The sequence below is a fragment of the Lytechinus pictus genome, chromosome 17 (genome assembly GCF_037042905.1).
Source record: "Lytechinus pictus isolate F3 Inbred chromosome 17, Lp3.0, whole genome shotgun sequence".
Lineage (NCBI taxonomy): Eukaryota > Metazoa > Echinodermata > Echinoidea > Temnopleuroida > Toxopneustidae > Lytechinus > Lytechinus pictus.
Window position 1 is genome coordinate 2,215,431 of NC_087261.1, and position 13,152 is coordinate 2,228,582.

A 13,152-nucleotide genomic window follows, 5' to 3' on the forward strand; every position below is an offset into this window, starting at 1 on the left:
AAATGCTCATAACTTTTTTATTATTCATTAAATCTTCCTCAAACTTTCAACAATATGTTTCTTTGATTTTACTCTTTGATATGGATTCAGCTGGTTTCAAGGGTTTCATTCTCCTATAATGGTTATGCGGAAGTGCGCGTCCATGTGCACGATCTGACCAATCCGGTGAAGTGTTATATCCTGCACACTACTGAAATTTTAGTGCGACTATATCATAATTAAATCTATCCAGGGGGTGTTAAATAAAAAAATATGCTTTAAGGTCAAGTCCACCATAGAAAAATGTCGATTTGAATAAATAGAGAAAAATCGAGCTAGCATAATGCTGAAAATTTCATCAAAATCGGATGTAAAATAAGAAAGATATGGCACTTTAAAGTTTTGCTTATTTTTCACAAAACAGTGATATGCATAACTCCGTGACATGCAAATGTCACAGAGTGATGTCCATCACTCACTATTTCTTTTGTTTTTTATTGTTTGAATTATACAATTTTTCATTTTTTACAGATTTGGCAATGAGGAACAATTTGACTGAACCATATAGCATTAAAAAATGCTAATCCCACATGTTCAGAGAGGAATTAATTGTTGTTTCACTTGACAATGAGAAAAATAGAATATTTCATATAATTAAATACAGAAGAAATAGTGAGTGGATGATGTCATCAGTCTCCTCATTTGCATACCAACCAGGATGTGCATATAACTGTTTTGTGAATTTAAGCGAAACTTTAAAATGTCATAGCTTTCTCATTTTACATCCGATTTTGATGAAATTTTCAGTGTTATGCTTGTTGTATTTTTCTCTTTTTATTCAAATCAACTTTTTGTTGGGGTGGACTTGTCCTTTAATATCTTACTATTGATTGTTACTTTTTTGTACCTAAAAATACACATTATTGTACAAGGGAAGAAGCCAGACCAAGCCAAATCAATATACATACTCTATAAAATAACCCTGGAAACGACTGAAATGGAAAAATGTCAGGGTCTGAAACCAGGCAAATACCAGGAAGACTGGCAGGAAGAAAGTTAAATAGAAAAAAAGGATGAAGGGAAAGAAGTTTCCATCCTCACAAAGAAGGCTCCAAATTATAAAAGCAGTGGCAAAAATAGCTTTTTTTTTTGACTGGTTGCCAACTCAACACAAGACAGAAGAAGAAGAGGCATCTCTGATAAAAAAAAATGTATGGCAAACAAATTATTTTTGACACAGTAGAACTTACCTGATAAATGTATGCAATCCCTGTACCTGAACAGTATTGGCAACCACATACAGAGTCTCGGGTAGAGGCTGGTTGACATGAGCTAACGGCAGCTCAGATCTGAATTTATGGGGGGGGGGGGTAGGGGGGGGGGGAATTTATATTGTTAAGTTGACAATAAGGTTGGATGCCTTGTACATTGAATCCATAAGACAGTAACATTTAGTATACAACAAAGAGATGATGTATACATTCACTAATAAATCCTTGTGACAGCTAACAGAGAATATTTGCAATGGTAAAAAAAAATGTACTATAAAAATATGATGGGGCAGTTAATTTCTTTTGATTTAAAACATACAGTTATTTTGGACTTCTCATGATTCTATTCCCAGCAATTACTATGTACATTATATTGATCATGCATCGCATCACATTAAAAAAAAATATCAATGGTGGTTATTTTCTAACTGTCTTTGAGAACCCGATAAAACGTGAATTGCTTACCTGAACTTGAACCCCCTCTGGAATTGAAGAGATAAAAATACCAACAGTCAAGAAGATTAATTTATGTACATGTCAAACTTACACTGATATACTGTGTAGTAGAAACTTGTTTGCTTGTTTGTGGTCTATATTATGGTTGTTCCACTTTGTATGTTTGTCATTTTGCCTCCGACGAAGATTCTGCTAGGATCGAAAGCTTACTATAGGCCCCTTTTTGACTTTCTAGTAGAAACTTTGACAGAAGGGCAATAAGCCGGTTCAGAGTTCCATTCTGCACATGATCAGAAGGTCATTTGTACTAAAGTGACATGACGGTTTATTATCCAATGAGATAAGCACCCACTTTGATGTCTTGATTATTCATATATTCTTTTGAATTGGGTTTTTTGATTACATCTCCAAAAAAACAACACTAGCCTATTCAAAGAAGTAATAAGCCATTTTGCACGTCTGACTCATATTTACTCCATTTTTACTTCATTAAGTACCAGTTATGATAATATGAAGAGCATTGCAACTTTTCATATAAAAACTAAATTGAGACAAATCATTTTAGGTCACACACACAGGCAGTGCTAGAAGACCACATTTCATAGAATTACCTAGAAGCAATCTGGGTAATGTTGTGTAACACTTTGAATGTAGCCCTGCCAGTGGCCTATTCATTTCTCTGTTATGGTCTTGGAAAGGAATTCTATCAACCTTTGCCACCCATAAAGTTGTCAGATCAGAAAGCTTTCCATTGTTTTGATTGGTTGAAAAAAAAAGTGTCTAATCATTACTACGGTAACTTTCAGATAATGAAGGTTTGCATATACAGTGTATTAAGGGGTCAGAGGTACATACATGTACCAATCCTTTGGGACCACACAAATCAGTTCAAATTGAGCAAAATGTGATGTTATTTTGCATATTCTTGGCTCAAATAATGCTTCAAGATATTCAATTTTATTTGACTCAATATGGAAATATGAATGATGAAGAGTCGATTGGATACTCACAGATTTGAGTTGATCATGTACATGTTGGACAATGAGAATCATAGCAACTTCATTCTCAGCTCCTGTATTAGAATAAACAAATTATCATTGGAGGTGTATTATGAATGAAAATAAACTACATTTAGTACATCTCCTAATGAGTAATTACTGCTCAATGTTGTAAATACAAAACAATACGTTTTGTAACTTCAAGTTAAGCTCATATCATGCAAACATTGGTTTTCACTCATGAAGCTTATCTGATGATTATTACTTAGTAGCATCTACAGGCACTCCATCTCTTATTGGCTTTATAGTCAGGGTTCCCAGCTTTTCAAGAAAACAAAATTCCCTGATGATTATTTAGACCCATTCCCAGTTTCGCATGTTTTCTATTAAAGTTGTTGCAGTGAATTCCATGTATTTTTCAGTGTAAAATAATGTAAAACTAATTAGTACCACCATACATGTATAACCAGTCATTCAATGGCCTGTTGTTTTTGATATGCAACAAAATATAACAGAGTCTGACTGACTACCGTGCTTTCGACTTTTGGGCCGATCAAAATTCCCTGATTGATCCCTCATTTGAGGCATTTTACCCTGATTCGAGGTAATTTTTATCGAATTCCCTGATTTTTCCCTGACTGGAAAAAAGTAAAATAATTTTCCCTGATGGGCTGGGAACCCTGATAGTACTTACATGATTTGAGAAAGTTGGCAGTATCTACCTACCTTTAAAAAAATCCTAAACAATACGGCCTCATTTGAATAATTTAAGAACAAAACGCCACACAAACAAAGAAAGTTCATTTACCAAAAATCAATGAATGATGTAAATGGGATATTATATATTGCAAATGAGGGTATATAAAAAATATTTATGATTATCAATATATATTTAGGATGCATTGTTATCTTTTAGGTGACGTATAATTGAAAAACATATCGATTCCATACTTCCATTTAAACAGTGCTTTGCATCCTCTGGAAAAAGTGCTACATAAATGTAAATCCAATTATTATTATCATTATTATCATTACTACTACTATTCTTATCATAATTATTATCATTATTATTATGATTATTATTACTATTATCATTATAATTATTATTATTATTACTATTATTATTATTATTATTATTAATATTACCTCTGGGAACAACAATATCTGCATGCTGAATGGACGGTTTAATGAACTGTTCAAAGCGGGCTTTACGAACTTGTTATACTGTTTAATAACGCCATCTAATTATTATTATGATGATTATTATTATTAATATTACCTCTGGGAACTACAATATCTGCATGCTGAATTGACGGTTCAATGAACTGTTCAAAGGCTGGCTTTACAAACTTGTTATACTGTTTAACAACACCCTCTAAGTCACGTCCCCTGTCAGTGATGTCACGCTTTAGTCTCCTTGCAAGCCTGATGTCTGAATCGGTGTCTACAAAGATCTTGAGATCCATAACCTAGAAGGAAGAATTCAATGCAATTTGGATAACACACTCAACAGATAATTCAATCTGAATCAGTATCAACAAAGATCTTGAAATCCATAACCTAGAAGAAAGAAATCCAATGCAATTTGGATAACACACTCAACACATAATTAAATCATATAATTCAATAAGGTACAGTGAAGGTGAAATGCTTTTCCTGAAGTTAGGAATGACTTTAAACACGACTGGTACATGTTCTTAGCTTCTACGTGTGCTACACAGGGTTGTATCATTTAGCAAAAGAAAGGGTTACCAGTCGTGACTGGAACATGTTCTTAGCTGCTAAGTCTGCTACACAGGGATGTATCATTTAGCACAAGAAAGGGTTAGCAGTCGTGTGTATTAAAGTCATTGCTAACTTACAACCAGCTTAAAGAAACACCATCCAGATTTTTTTCAAAATCAAGTTTTATTCTAAGACATTATAAGGCATAATTTGTAACCTAAAATGTGTGTTGTGACAGATTAATGATAAAGATCAAAGCACTGTACATACATGTACATGGGACATACATGCATGGGACTATATCAATGATCAGCAAGAACATTTTCAGTTGTTTTTAGGGTCATATTTTGAATCCCATGCCCTCTACAGGTATATTTGTCTTTTTTCTTTCATTTGCATGTATACAGATTCCTGACAGATGCCAAGTTTTGAGTCGGCATATAGTGGCCCCCTGACCAGGATGGGTAAAAACTGAGAAAAAAAAAGGAATTCAGTATGTCATGAAAGGAGTTAGTTGTGCTCTATGACTTATACAATCATAAATTTCTAGGGTAAAGCCTGAATAAAATAACTTACATCTATGAGTTCTTTCTTGGCAAAGGCCATGATACCTTCAAAGATGACTACATTAGCACCATACATAGTTTTCTGAAAAGAAAGTAAAAATATATAAATTTAAGAAAATGTGAGAGGCTTTGGTACACTTCTATTCATTCTCCATTCACAAAAATATGCAGAGGAAAAAACGAAATTTTTCGTCCTTTTTCCTGATAATGGTACGTTGACTTCAATACTGGACAACTATTTTCGAGCTAATTCAAAACTTTTGAAAATTCAATGAGTTTGATATAGCTACAAGCTACAGCAAACAAAACAAAGTGAATGACTGCCTGAATGCCTTTACTTACTTCAGATAAACAAACGTCATATATTATGTGTACAGTACATATTTATTTCCAAGTTTTAAAGACACATACTAATTTTTATTTTTCTAACAATGAGCTAGATAAATCAATCAATACACATTAATTAAAACAAATATGTCTTACAGAATGACTTTTAATATTGTTCACAAGTCAGTTTACTCTTTGCCCACCACGTACAGAATCACTCCGGCGCCACATTAATTTCAAGGTGCTACCTTAAGAGGGGATTTGCATGGACTTTGCTAATTCAGCTCACAATAGCCTTTGATTGTTTTATTGTAAAGAAAAGCTTTGTGTGTACACAGTACAATGCGATGCACGCATCACTATTGTGTATGTGTGTGTATGAACAATACACTCTGTGTGTATTGTGAATGGACTATGACTTGAGTCAAAGTTGGCAGCCCCTGTATGTGACTCAATGATGAAAAAAAATGATGAAAATCCATATTTTATTGTTCTAAATAGACATGAAATGGAAGACTCCGAAAATTTGCTTTGCTCAATTGATCGTGGGCCCGGCAGCCGCTGTGCAGTGCCAGATCGACGAGGCTCTATCCCTTTAATTGTTGAACGGCAAACAGGGTAGCAGCAACTCCCATCTTTTAATGTCTTTTGGTCTGATGCGGCCGGGGTTTGAACCCCCGACCTCCCGGTTGTGAGACGGACGCTCTACCAACTGAGCCAACACACCGGTAGTCGAACAAAGCGAGCAAAGAGTTAATGTAAATATAAAAAAAATGAAAGTATTAACTTCAAAGAGAAGAACAATTACCATTTCCCTTTCTCTACTATGTGTTGTGAAATTATACACTGGAACCTGCAGAAATGGAAAATATAAAAAGATTAGTACAATAGTATTTATGCCCACCCACATTTTTCTAGTATAATACAGCGGCAAATGGAAAATATCATTTTTTAAGATCAAGGAAAATATAATGAATTGGTTGTATGCAGAATGTGAATGATATACTATGCTGTCAAACTATCAGAGAAAAGTATGCTTGTATGATTTCATATTATTGTATAAAATTGAAATTAATATCAGCCTGGCGAAGACATAACATGTATGTTGAATAACCAATTCTCAAGCCTCACATTTATACACAGCGAATATAGACACTGGTGTAATTGCTGCTCAGTTTATACACTTGGTGCCTAATTATGAAAACTTTTATGGGTTTATTTCAGTGATAAATTACATGTTATTGTTATAGCCATTGCTCATGCATTGACTAGACTATTCTCTATGCAGATATACTTAGATGGTAAATTAGAACACACTGAATTTCATGCCATAAACATCTCAACAGTATAAGGAAAGCAAATACATTTATGTTTTGAATTTAGTATGTACAATATGATAATTGATCTCTATTGAAAAACAAGAATGCCTAAAAGTAAGATAATAATAAATCTTGAAAAAAAAATTCTGGTATGAATGTTATAAAGATTAGAAGGAAATTATTCATCTTTGTATTGAGTATATATTGTAAGACTACATATCAAAAAAGTGCATCCTGTCTAAGGATACAGGGTTCATTTGAGGTTAGTTAGGCCTTGAGATGGCGCTCTTCATAGAGGCTATGGCATAGGTGGCTTTAAATACAAACCTCAACATGTTTTCCTTCTTTGAGTTTCTTTAACGTCTCAACGAGGAGCTCAAAATCAAAAGCATCAGGATGATCAAAGTTGTATTCATTTCTATTGGCTTGCTCATGCTGCTTGGGCGTCAATACCTAAGAAAAAAAAATACAATGAAATAGATGAATCAAATTTAATACAGAAATGAAACAATAATTATCAGATGTCAAAAAAACAATCAGTTTAAATCTATAGTTCATGTTTGATTTTCTTTCAAGTAATGTGTGTCTTTCTTGTCCCTCAATGCTACATGTGGTTTGTATTCTATGGAGTGTTGTGGCCCAGTGGATTATTCTCCAGACTTTGAAACCGAGGGTCGTGGGTTTGAATCCCAGCCAAAGCATAATTTCTTTCAGCGAGAAAATGACCTACATTTTTCCTGCACTCAACCCAGGTGAGGTGAATGGGTATCCTGCAGGATTAATCCTTGAACGGAGCTAAAGCTGGGGTAATATATAATGCTCCATTGAATAGGCAACTAGATATTCGGCACCTCATACATGCCATACGTAATTATATTATGTTTGTTTTTATTTCAAGGAATGTGTGACTTTCTTGTCTCTCATTGGTACATGTGGTTTGTATTCTATAGATATGATTGCTAAATGGGGTGTTACACCTAGATGTTTTATATGTAGTATGGCAAGCCATTTGGTCAACTGATCCTATTGATATCAAGAACTGCCAATTTTTGAGAGGAGATTTCTTGATGTGTACTTTAGTGAGTACATGTAGTTTCTGAGTTTTATAAATCAATATATCATTATCATTTACGTGTGGGAACCTTTGGAATCACAATGCTTCTAACACAGAATAATGTAACATCATTGAGTTTGGTGAAAAGAACAATAAAGCCTATATTAGATGGCTGGTAATTTGAGTTATTCTCAAGCGAAATACTCAGCTGGAAAGTGGTGAAAATTCACCTATTTTTTGAGCTTATAAGTATTTCAAAAAGTTGCCACTTTCACTTTTGGCTCTGGTAAGATAATCAGAGATGCGTAAGAACATTTTTTTTTCTTTTACAATGTCTGAAGACTAGTAAAGACCCACCTTGTAGAATGAGTCCATTGAGAGAAGACTAACCCATGGTACATCCAGGGCTTTGATGATTTCATTGGCTACTGTAGTCTTACCCGATGCACTACCTCCACATAGACCTGTATTAATAATACAAAAATACGAAGTGACTAGATGATAGCATTCTGAAAGATAAACACAAACTATTGCCATCAGATTAAATAACAACAGAACCACTCTCAAATTAGTTGGGAAAATATTGACTATAATATAATGAATGTTAGAATTAATGTATGCCGTAGATTTGGAATGAATATAAAGGATAAGAAATTACCTTTTTTTCTATGACACCCACTTCCCACAGAAATACATACGTACATGCAAGCCTGCGTACATGTATATGGGACTATAATTTCAGTTGCTCTTTGATTTCATTTCAAACGTAAACCCTAATGCATCGCAATATTCTCTTGCTTTATTGTTCTGAAATATCACGAAAGGCCTTGAAAACTTACAATTATTATTAAATTCATAATCACTACAATGCTATCAAAACGGGAAAATAAAAATTCAAAGAAAAACGATATTCTGGAAAAAGATGACGTCTGATAATTGAATCTGGAGCCATGTCAGACAAATTGTCTTTTTCATATTTTTCTCTGATACCCCCAAATAAGATTAAAGACTGTCTTACATTGCGGTACGTTCAGGGAAAAGAGAAAAGTAAAGTGATTTTTGATATGTATAAACAAATCAAAGATTATACAAAACTTATTTTAAGTTTAAATAAGTTTTGTCTAAAAACTTTATGCCCAATTCCATGGTATGATTTGAATTCACAAAAATATTGAATTTATCAACTTGTTCACATTTTCTTGCAAAAGTTGTACAACACTTTTCCATTTCTTTGTCAATGCAGACTGAACTTACTCTCAAACTTCTTAAAACAATAACCAAATACATGTACATTATTCACGCAGTAAACAGGGGAAAATACAATCCAAAAAAGTAACACTCCTTTTTGAAAAATATACATTATATACACATGTACAGGTACCTACTCTCATAAATTCTTATGTCATTCATTCATAAGTTCTTCGTTCAGAATGGTATCTTCAAACAAGACCTCCTATATTACAATTTTTAAATAAAATTTAGCATTAAAAAAAAAAAATGAATATACACCCCTTTACCTATAACGAAAGCCTCGTGGAGCTGGCCTTGTGAGTTATACCAAGGTGGTCTGCCAGCCGTGTAGATGGTCCTATTTGATGTTCTTAGCACTGTATCACCGGAACCACCGGTCGAAATAGTCCTCTTTCTGACAGGTTTAGATGGTGAGCTTGAGATGGATGATGGAGGAGTATTAACAGATGAGGTCAAACTGTTGAAGGCATCATCACTTGTGTTGCTAAAATAAGAAGTAGAAAAAACAGTTTTAATGATGACATTCATTCTAAATAAATAATCTCTGTCACTGTCTAATGTCTACCATTGACTGTACATGCACCCATCCCAGTTTACATGTAGCTTCCAGAATAAGCTGCAAAACGAATTAATTCTTCAAGGTTTTAATTGCCCAGGGATTGTTGTCTTTGATTGTCTCATTGTGTCATGTGACCTTTTTTATATTATTGGATTATTCAGTGATTAATGATGTTTTTTTAAGTTTATACCAAGGTGGTCTGCCAGACGTGTAGGTGTAGATGGAAGCTGACATTCATTCTCTGGTGTATATTTGAAAGGTATTGTGGGTTCTCTTTCTCAATAAAATGTATATGGTATGTTGGGACTCCCATCAATTCTTTTCAAGAGAGAAAAAAGGATAAGCTGCACATGTCAAATACTATGCAGCACAAGATAAACTCCAACAACATCATTAACACTAATCACTGAATAATCCAATAATATAACAAGTGGAACGCCTCTGGCAGTCTCACCTGCTTTACGCAATTCGATATAGCAGCAGTGCTGCCTTTGAAAACAGCTAATAAATAATTATTCACAGAAGAAAACACTATTAAAATATGATAATAAAATATTATGTCCATTGACCCAAAATGAACTTTGACCATGATCATGTGACCTAACACATGTGCAAAACAATCATTCATACTTGATTACCATTATATCGATGTTTCATGAGCTACATCCATGAACTTTCTAAGTTAAAATGCCAATTCAACATAGCCAGAGTTCATTGACCTTTGATCTTGACCATGTTCCTGAAACACGCACAGGGTATTCAGGGATACATTGCTGCTCTTACGTCCAAGTTTCATGAACGAGATCCATAAACTTTTAAATTTATGATGAAAATTCCACTAATACCCCCAATATTACCAAAGTTTGTTGACCCTAAATGACCTTTGACCTTGGTCATGTAACCTGAAACCTGCACATGATGTTCAAGGATACTTGATTGCTTTAATGTCCAAGTTTCATGAACTAGATCCATAAACTATCAAAGTTATGATGACATTTCCTCAAATACCCCCATCATGGCCAAAGTTTGTTGACCCTAAGTGACCTTTGACCTTCATCATGTGACCTGAAACTCAGGTAGGATCTTCAGTGATACACCATTACCCTAATGCCTAAGTTTTATGAACTAGGTCCATATAATTTCCAAGTTATGACAACATTTCAAAAACTTTTAGTGATTATTAATAATTATTCATAATCAAGTTTCAAATTTTATCATTTGTTAAATAATAATTTTTATCAATAAATTGTTCTTCAAAACGACATTTTGTAACATCGCTAATCAAAGGCTTAACGTCATAACGAAGCGGTTCAAGGGTCAATAATAATAATAATATAGGTATATTTACCCAGGGTAGCCACTTCAGTTTCGAAAACTGTTCTACCACCGGGCCCTGCTATTATTATTACCCTATTGTATTTGCTTTGTTGACAAACGGATCGAGGGATCTACACGAGATCGGTCTGGTAAGAAACCTCTAATTTTTTACATTCATAGTGAAATAATTTTGTAACATCGCTAATCGAGGTACGTCATAACGAAGCGGTTCAAGGGTCAAGCCTATTGTATTTGCTTTGTTGACAAATGGATCTAGGGGCTTTGTTGACAAACGGATCAAGGGATCTACACGAGATCAGTCTGGTAAGAAACCTCTCATTTCTTACATTCATGGTGAAATAATTTTCATCCCTTCATACGCATTAGGCGTAGGTCTCGCTTATGCGTCTATGGGAAGAGTTTCAAGGCTCCGTGATGAAAGAGTATATGTAAAAATATTTCAAAATATCATCACAAAGTTTTTAAAGGGATGGTCCGGGATGAAAATATTTATATCTAAATAAATAGAGTAAAATTCACAAAGCAAAATGCTGAAAATTTCATTAAAATCGGATAACAAATAACTTAGACCAAAAGCTTCGGTCTCTGTTATGTTGGTTGTTCAGCTGAACTCCGTTGGCTTCACTCACCAAATACAGAGACCGAAGTTCTAGCGCGATCTGTACAGGAGACTCAATGGCCATATGTTTATTTACTTAAGTTAAGATCGGATAAAACGGGGAAGTGAATTTGCGCGACAGCCGAGGTAAGTCACTGTTTTTGTTCCTTTTAACTTGATTTTTCTCAGTTTTTTGGCAATTAATGCCAAGAGGGAATATTAATTTGCATTTTGGTCGCGTTAATTTTCAAAATTTTTATTCATTAAAGACAAAAATTGAAGAGCCCCGACGGGGGGATTTTGCATTGCAAGTCCCCTAATGGTGGCTGCACGCTAGCGAGCCGTCTGTGTACGAGGAGAAAAAAAAAAAAAAAAAGTTAAAAAACTCCTCGAAACAGACGGCTGCCAGCTGTCTACAAATAACTAAGTTATTGAATTTTTAAGTTTATCAATATTTTGTGAAAACAGTCATGCACATCGTCATGAATATTCATTAGGTGGGCTGATGATGTAACATCCCCACTTTCCTTTTTCTTAGGTTATTACATGAAATAATAAATGTTTCATTTTTTCATAAATGTGTAAATGTTGTGTCTCCAGGCATTATGATAAAATAAGTTGCAGCAATAAATAACTAATGCACTTAATCAGTTGTCAATCCAATTGTTTTAGTTCTTGGTAGAAATTTTTTGAATAAACCCAATTTCATACAATAAATTACAAAGAACAAGTGAAAATTTTTAAAACCTTCTTACGCATTAGGCGTAGGAAGGTGTAGAAATCAATAAAATTCATAAACTTAAATTCATTTATGATGTCTTAAGATATGGATTTCCTAGGGAAATCCATCTTTGTTTTGGCGCTTCTCTTCTGCACCTACTGGAAGAGTTTCAATGATGAAGAAGTATGTATATCATTATTTTAAAAGTCATCATCATTGGGTCCTCAAGACTAAAACAGAACAGTTCATAAAAATTGTGTTCTAGTAATTAGCCCAACATAAAAATAAGCATGTGGGAACACTGTTGAATTTTGTGCTCAAGAATCACCGAATAAAATCTTGTTTACCTTTCATCAGAAGCCCCAGATGTTCTCCGCAATGCGATATCTATTGTGTCTGCCATCCTATAAAATTCTTCAGATTAAGTGACACCCCAAAACTTCAAAACCAGTCTCCCAAATTGTCGAAATGGTGTCAGCAAGCCAGCCAAATGCCGTTTAGTGGCTCACCGAGACATCTCGTCCTAGATCTTCGATTACTAGTATCATATCGCCCGGCCTCTTCGTCGTCGCGTCGACGCGACGCGACCAAGGATTTCCGTGGACGACGCGACGCGGAGCTCGATTTTCGACTGTCGCCCGTCGATGAAAGGCCCATCGCGCTGTTGCAGCCGAGGCTAGGCCGCGAAAGGGGGGGGGGGGGGGGGGGGGGGGACTAAAATCTCAACCTCCACAGCCCCACTTAAAAAAAAAATCAGTTATCGTGTACAAAAACGTAGTAAAAATACCATCTTATAAAGTAATGTTTTTTGCATGATCAGCTGGGGAGCGTTTCATCAATATTTTCATCCGACAAGTTGTCAGATCTGACATCTTTCCATGATTTTGATTGGCTGAAAGGCACTGTTCCTATGGTAAACTGTCGGATAAAATGTGACTTGTCGGATAAAACGTCCGACAAGTCACATTTTATCCGACAGTTACCATAGGA

General features: G+C 34.7%; 1 protein-coding gene across 2 annotated transcripts in view; it reads right to left on the reverse strand.

The window, feature by feature from the left end:
• Positions 1 to 12,695, reverse strand: part of LOC129280483 (uridine-cytidine kinase-like 1) — a 32,870-nt gene extending 20,175 nt beyond the window's left edge. For both annotated transcript variants that reach the window (XM_064112489.1, XM_064112488.1), the window contains exons 1-10: positions 12,510 to 12,695; positions 9,213 to 9,430; positions 8,053 to 8,159; positions 6,969 to 7,094; positions 6,131 to 6,175; positions 5,006 to 5,077; positions 3,984 to 4,173; positions 2,717 to 2,778; positions 1,716 to 1,732; positions 1,230 to 1,328 (exon numbers count right to left, since the gene is read on the reverse strand). In XM_064112489.1, the coding sequence (XP_063968559.1) occupies positions 1,230 to 1,328; positions 1,716 to 1,732; positions 2,717 to 2,778; positions 3,984 to 4,173; positions 5,006 to 5,077; positions 6,131 to 6,175; positions 6,969 to 7,094; positions 8,053 to 8,159; positions 9,213 to 9,430; positions 12,510 to 12,565 (992 nt within the window). In that variant the 5' untranslated portion in view covers positions 12,566 to 12,695. The remainder of the gene's footprint in view (positions 1 to 1,229; positions 1,329 to 1,715; positions 1,733 to 2,716; positions 2,779 to 3,983; positions 4,174 to 5,005; positions 5,078 to 6,130; positions 6,176 to 6,968; positions 7,095 to 8,052; positions 8,160 to 9,212; positions 9,431 to 12,509) is intronic.
• Positions 12,696 to 13,152: the final 457 nt, after the last annotated feature.